The sequence below is a fragment of the Argentina silus genome (genome assembly GCF_951799395.1).
Source record: "Argentina silus genome assembly, contig: scaffold_320, whole genome shotgun sequence".
NCBI classification, from domain to species: Eukaryota; Metazoa; Chordata; class Actinopteri; order Argentiniformes; family Argentinidae; genus Argentina; species Argentina silus.
This window is the reverse complement of record NW_028152294.1, coordinates 7,501-13,650: the sequence shown is the minus strand read 5'-3', so window position 1 is coordinate 13,650 and position 6,150 is coordinate 7,501. Positions and strand designations below refer to the sequence as shown.

Sequence of the window (6,150 nt, the reverse complement as noted above, 5' to 3'; positions counted from 1 at the left end):
GCACAGTTCAATCTAATGAAGTTAAACAAACAATAAGTAGGCTACTTGATTATCGGAACATGTCCCTCAATACACAGCCTAATCAATAAGCCAGGCCGCGGCTGTACTCAAGCGTGGATATGAGGTGGGAACGGAATGATAATCGAATCGATTCCTCAAATTGACTCATTTGCAAGCAGTTTCCTTTCACGCAGAAGCAAGACATCACTTCAACCATAACCTGGCAATTAATCCGATTCTAATTCTAAAAAACAATATGTTTAAAAGCAATGCCACATTTCATATTTTATAAAACTATCTGTTCTCCTTTCAAACATTATATGCGTATCTCAATCTACATTACAACATCATGTAGGTGACTGTGATATCAACTCCTTACTTACAGCAACAAAATAGATCCCTGGAATTCAAGGCAATTAAAGTGTTGATCAAACGAACATGTAATTGAACTAAAAAGCCAATGTTGCCTCTCGAAGGCTTTGGTGCACTACCTTGTAGAGCCACGTAGGGGCAGCCTTGAGCCGGCTTGGTTCAGAGGGATCAGCAGGGTTTCTGGCCGTGTTCCCCAAGCGTGACGCGCCTAACGCACCACAACATGTTCTATTTAAGAAGGAGCGTTCTGTTTCTGAACATGCTGATGTGATCACAGGTACAGTACCAGCTCGTACACGTAGCTTAACCCAGACTGAAAAAAACATCATCGTTTTTGAGAGGTTTGTTGTGGTTTTGTTTTACAACCAGGATACTCTGGATGTGGACGTGATTTGACTGACACAGCCTACATGAAAAAAAAAGGGAAAAAAAAAGGTCCTAGGTTAGATATGAAGTGGGTTGATTTTGAACGCAAATGAACATCGGTTGGTCAAAGAGTTGAACATGACATCAGTTATTGATTCAGATTAATCACTGTTAGAGAGAACATGGAGAAGATTATTTTGCATATTGATAAAACAGCCCATTTTGTAAATGGAAATAAATCAAATAAGTCAATGACATTAAGGGGAAGCTCACTTTATCCCCTTTTGAACAGTTAATAAAAAATAAATAACACCACATACATATCTCAGCCCCAAGCGGTGTTAACTAAACTCAAATACATTTTAAGTTGTTCCAGATTTCATACAATCATACAACCACTCCAGAACAAGATGCGTGTTCGATGTTCCCAAGGTGAAACGGCGGGTCTAATATAAACACTTGCACCAACAATATTATCAGGCCCCTTAATGGATCATTGTTACAGCAGATCACCCGCTTCAGTTTATTAGATTCGTGAAAACTGCGAGCTAAGTGTCATAAAAGAGGGGGAATTGTGCAAAACGCGGGCTGTTAAATGAATACCGCTCATTGGTTCCCCTGAAGTTCCCTCTGCGCTTCTCTCTCCCCCCTCCTACCTCCCTCCTCCGGGGGAGTCAAGTCAGCTGACTGTCTAGCTGTCAGAGAGCCTTCTCCCCTCCTCCTCCCCTCCTCCTCTCCTCCTTTCCTCTCTCCCATTATGCTAATCAGCCCCGTTCCCATTGGAGCGGAGTGTGCGTCTGAACCGCCCTCCCAGGCAACGTCACGACGCGCTATAAGGATAAAGCGTTGGCTGGTGGAGAAGGCAGTCTGCTGAATACTCGGGAGTGAGTGAGAATCAGAGGCGAGCCTAAATCTCTGCGGTGCAGAGCTGGAAAGCAGCTTCTCACAGCGAAGACTAGACGTCCTGTGTACGACTCCACAAGCTTTCCTTTGCTTTTTCCTGGCGAAAAAAGGGGACTTACAGTGTACAGTTGTTGACACGAGGACTGGAGCCTGCGTCAACGCGATATAATCGGTATTCTTTCTTTATTTATGTGTGCTTTCTTTTTTTAAGTTCGTATCTGCTGAAAGGACTGACGTTTTTACTTTTGCACTGAGAAGAATTTCTTTCTACCTCCACTCCTCGTCTGATGACCAGATTAGACCGGCCAAAGTAGGCTACATGACGCAAATTCCGATGTCGTTTGCAGTGCACTAGTCTAAAAGTTTCCCCACTGCTTTTTCGTTTTCTACTTTTTTTTTTCTTTTTTTTTTTTTACCTTCCAAACGGTGTTGCATGCTACAGTACAATACAGTACACTATAGTCTGTAGCTTTGGAGGAGTAATACGAACAATTGTATGAGACAAGAGAGGTGGAAAAGAGACGCTTATTAACAAGTCCGTTTTTTTTTTTTGCGACGCTGGCAAGCACCCATCTGCCGCACAGTCGCCCCAGCAGTATGAGCGCAGAGCTGAACATGGGCCCGGAGCTCCCCAACAGCCCGCTGGCTCTGGAATACGTCAACGACTTTGACCTGATGAAGTTCGACGTGAAGAAGGAGGGCCTAGCCGGGCTGGAGCGCGCCGGTGTGCGCCAGTGCAACCGTCTCCAGCCGCAGGGCTCCGTGTCGTCCACGCCGATCAGCACCCCCTGTAGCTCGGTGCCCTCGTCGCCCAGTTTCAGCCCCAGGGAGCAGAAGAACCACCTTGAGGAGCTGTATTGGATGCCGAACGGCGGCTACCACCAACAGATTGACCCGCAGACGCTGAGCCTGACCCCGGAGGACGCCGTGGAGGCTCTGATAGGTGCCACGACCCACGGGCACCCCCCGCCCCCGCACGTCCAGCAGCAGCTGCAGCAGGGCGGCTTCGAGGGCTACAGAGGGCCGCATCACCACCACAACCACCACGGCCATGCCCAGCAGCACCACAACTCCTACGGGGGAGGCATCCCACACCACCCCGATGATCTGCCCGGACACCCGGGGGGCCACAGCCACCAACACAGCCAGCATCACCACCACCACAGCCTGGACCCCGACAGCCCATCTCCCATGTCCCCCGATGACCAACCCCTCCACCACCACCACCGCCACCTCCACCACCACGGCCACATGGGCCAGTCGTCCCACCACGGCTCCGGGGGACTGAACGTGGAGGAACGCTTCTCAGACGACCAGCTCGTGTCCATGTCTGTCCGGGAGCTCAACCGACACCTGCGGGGCTTCACCAAGGACGAGGTCATCCGTCTGAAGCAGAAGCGGAGGACCCTGAAGAACCGGGGCTACGCGCAGTCGTGCCGGTACAAACGGGTGCAGCAGAAGCACGTGCTGGAGAACGAGAAGACCCACCTGATCAACCAGGTGGAGGCGCTCAAATCCGAGATCAACCGGCTGGCGCGCGAGAGGGACGCCTACAAACTCAAGTGCGAGAAACTAACGGGAACGGGAACGACTAACGGGTTGCGCGAGGCTGGGTCCACTAGCGACAACCCGTCGTCCCCCGAGTATTTCATGTGAGTTACGGCCTCTACTTTCCTGTGACTCCCTACCCCACTGATGCTGACGATACAAACAATAATAATCACCCCCCCCCCTCTCCCATACTGAGTATGATTATACTAATCACAGCAACAACTATATTCATATTAGAAAAATAATCCATGAAATAATATTCTCATATATAACCATCTCCTCCATCCTCCTGACGACTGAGATACAAAGAGCAAGGTAGAATGTCTATGATCAGAGCCGCGGCATCTTTGTAGATTAGTTGCTTGTATCGAAGAGACTTTTTTCTTTCTTCCTGGGAGAAGAGGAGCGGCTCATGAACTTTCCTCTTTTAGGCAACTGCTTTTAGTCACCTTGAAGTAGATGGTGGTGATGTTTTGTCCTCGACTGTGAGGACGTTAGGCTCTAGGAAACAGCCAGTAGGCCTACTGAACAAACATCGCTTAGACGAGCGTTTCGAGACGTATACATTCGACACTGGGCCGCAACAAATCTTGAGAGAATCTCGAAAACAAGACTGCACATTATGCAATCCTCTGTCTGCTAACCCGCCAACGGGGGGGGTCATTTTATGCAACATCTCATCGGTTTATTGCCTGCTTGGTTATATTCGAATATATATTGAAACAAAAATCTGCATTAAAATATTAATCCTGCATGCTGGACATGTATGGTAATAATTTCTATTTTGTACTTTCATTTTCTCGTGTATCTTAAGAGCATGTCGTTGATCTACGCTTCTCCGTAGTGTTTTGGGGGGGTTAGAGCGAGGGGGACAGTACAGCAGGACTGCCTGTGCAGTATCATAATGTTGGGTTTCTTTAGTCTTGTAAATATTATGCAACCGCAAAACTGCACACCAAGATTGAGGAGGCTGGTTCTAACTTCGTTCTTTCTTTGTGTTGTGTTTTTTTTAATTTTTATTATTATTATTATTTTCTTCTCCTTGTTATGTTTGTGTTTCATTTTGGGGGTATTGATTCAGAAATATGGGCATTTTGCAGTTGCATTTAAAGACAACAAACTTTGTATATTAAGTGCACTTTTTGGATAATGATTTCTAAGTTTTCATTTTGAGTTTTGTGCAGACCTCCTTTAAGGAAGACATACTATAATAATTGATTGTTATATGATAATTAGAACAAGAAAGGCGCGAGCTTGACGATAATATCATTGCGCAATTTCATCCATTGTGCGAAGCTGTGGAGTTCCGCGCATCACTGACATATTAGAAGATGAGTGATAGAACCCACACTGCACACCTTATTTACGCACCACGCGTAACTTTATGTTTTTCTCTCCTCTTACGCGTACATTAGCAGCGTGCTGTGCCACATGTTATTGTAAGCACTGTTTCAACACGGGGTTCTCATGGCACAGATTCAGGGGAGGTGTTCTTAGCAAGACATGCCGTTCTGTTAACTATTGCGTAACCCTAACCATATTATATAATATGGAGAACACATAAAGGAAAGTACATTTCTCCAAATAAACGGATGTATTTTATTAGGTGCAGCTGTATCACATTACCAGTGATATGGGTTCATTTTGTACTTTTCTTCGGCAATATAAAACATTTTTCCCCCCATGCTCAACCACACACGTCAGGGGTTTTATGTACAATTAACGCATGCGTTTCAATACAAAGGTGAAATATATTAATGCTATATGTTTTCCTGATTTTTTTTCTGCCGGTCAGTAAAAAAGGGGATTCAGGTTGTGCAACATCTCAAAATGAAAACTCTGTGTATGTTATATGATGTTTTTTTTGTCTGTTTTATTATTATTTGGTGATTCTGGTTCTGCTGGCCAGATGCATAGTTTTAAGTTTTTATTTTAATGATTTAAATTAACAAACTGTCAGATCATAATTAATAAGCATGGTGCTTGCATTTAAAAACTATTGTTGAAAAGTCATGCATTTAACAATCTTTTGGTTTGTTACTGATTCAACTGTGTTGAAATCAAATTGAAACTGCAGCAGCGGGTCGTTATTTTGTTTTTAATTTCATGTGTTTTGCGATTATGGGGATCAATTTTCAATCCTGTTTATATAAATAAGAGTAAAAAGAACGTACATTTGAACTGTTGTAGTTCCATTCAGGCTGGTTTCTGTTCCGTCTTATTTGTTGTTGTTTTTGGAAGAAATTGTTTCCTATTTTGCTTATTAAAGTCATTGAAATGGCAATTACCTTTTCGACTGTTTATTTTGCTCCTACGGAAAAGTGGCCTGATTACATCATGACGAAACTCAATACAAGTCTTGGTGTAATGGGCGACGTGAGGTGAGATGCATCAACGCAGCTGAATTCCAAGCCTAGGCCTACACTTTAAGAGTGTGTAAAAGTAAGAAAGAGTAAGAGAAATAGACTTACACTTTTCAGGAAAATCTCTCCGTCAGTAAAACACAGACCTAATTCCTGTGTTTGGTTAGGCCAACTGACTTTCACTATTAGCCACAGACACGAGGGAGGGACTATCCGAACGAAATGATCATTATATAAGGCATAACATAATAGCGTATCCTATAAGTCGTGCTTCGTATTTTATTATGGGCATTGTTGTTATCGCATAACATGGTTTGTTTCCACGCATGCAGATGGATGCGTGAGCTAATTGTAATGAGAGTTATTTCTGTCGGTCGCAGCAGGCCTGTCGTTAATTCGTGGTTTCAGATTTAAATGCGCTGTGGAAACCCTGGAATTAGACCAAATAATGCACGCAATTAGAACCGTAGCGGGTCCACCCGTTCGTCTCGCGCTGCAGGGAGACTCCCGGTGCTGGCCCGTGTTGCTGACTTTTGCAGAAATCCCGTCGTTGCACGTGCCCACGGTAAAAGGAGATCTTTGACCTTGCAACATG

General features: G+C 44.9%; 1 protein-coding gene across 1 annotated transcript; it reads left to right on the top strand.

Moving 5' to 3' along the window:
- Nucleotides 1-1,621: 1,621 nt before the first annotated feature.
- On the top strand, nt 1,622-5,476 carry mafba (MAF bZIP transcription factor Ba). Its single transcript, XM_083698165.1, has one exon. It carries the CDS (start codon nt 2,239-2,241, stop codon nt 3,295-3,297), a length of 1,059 nt encoding a protein of 352 aa, XP_083554291.1. The 5' UTR covers nt 1,622-2,238; the 3' UTR covers nt 3,298-5,476.
- The last annotated feature ends 674 nt before the right edge of the window (nt 5,477-6,150 follow it).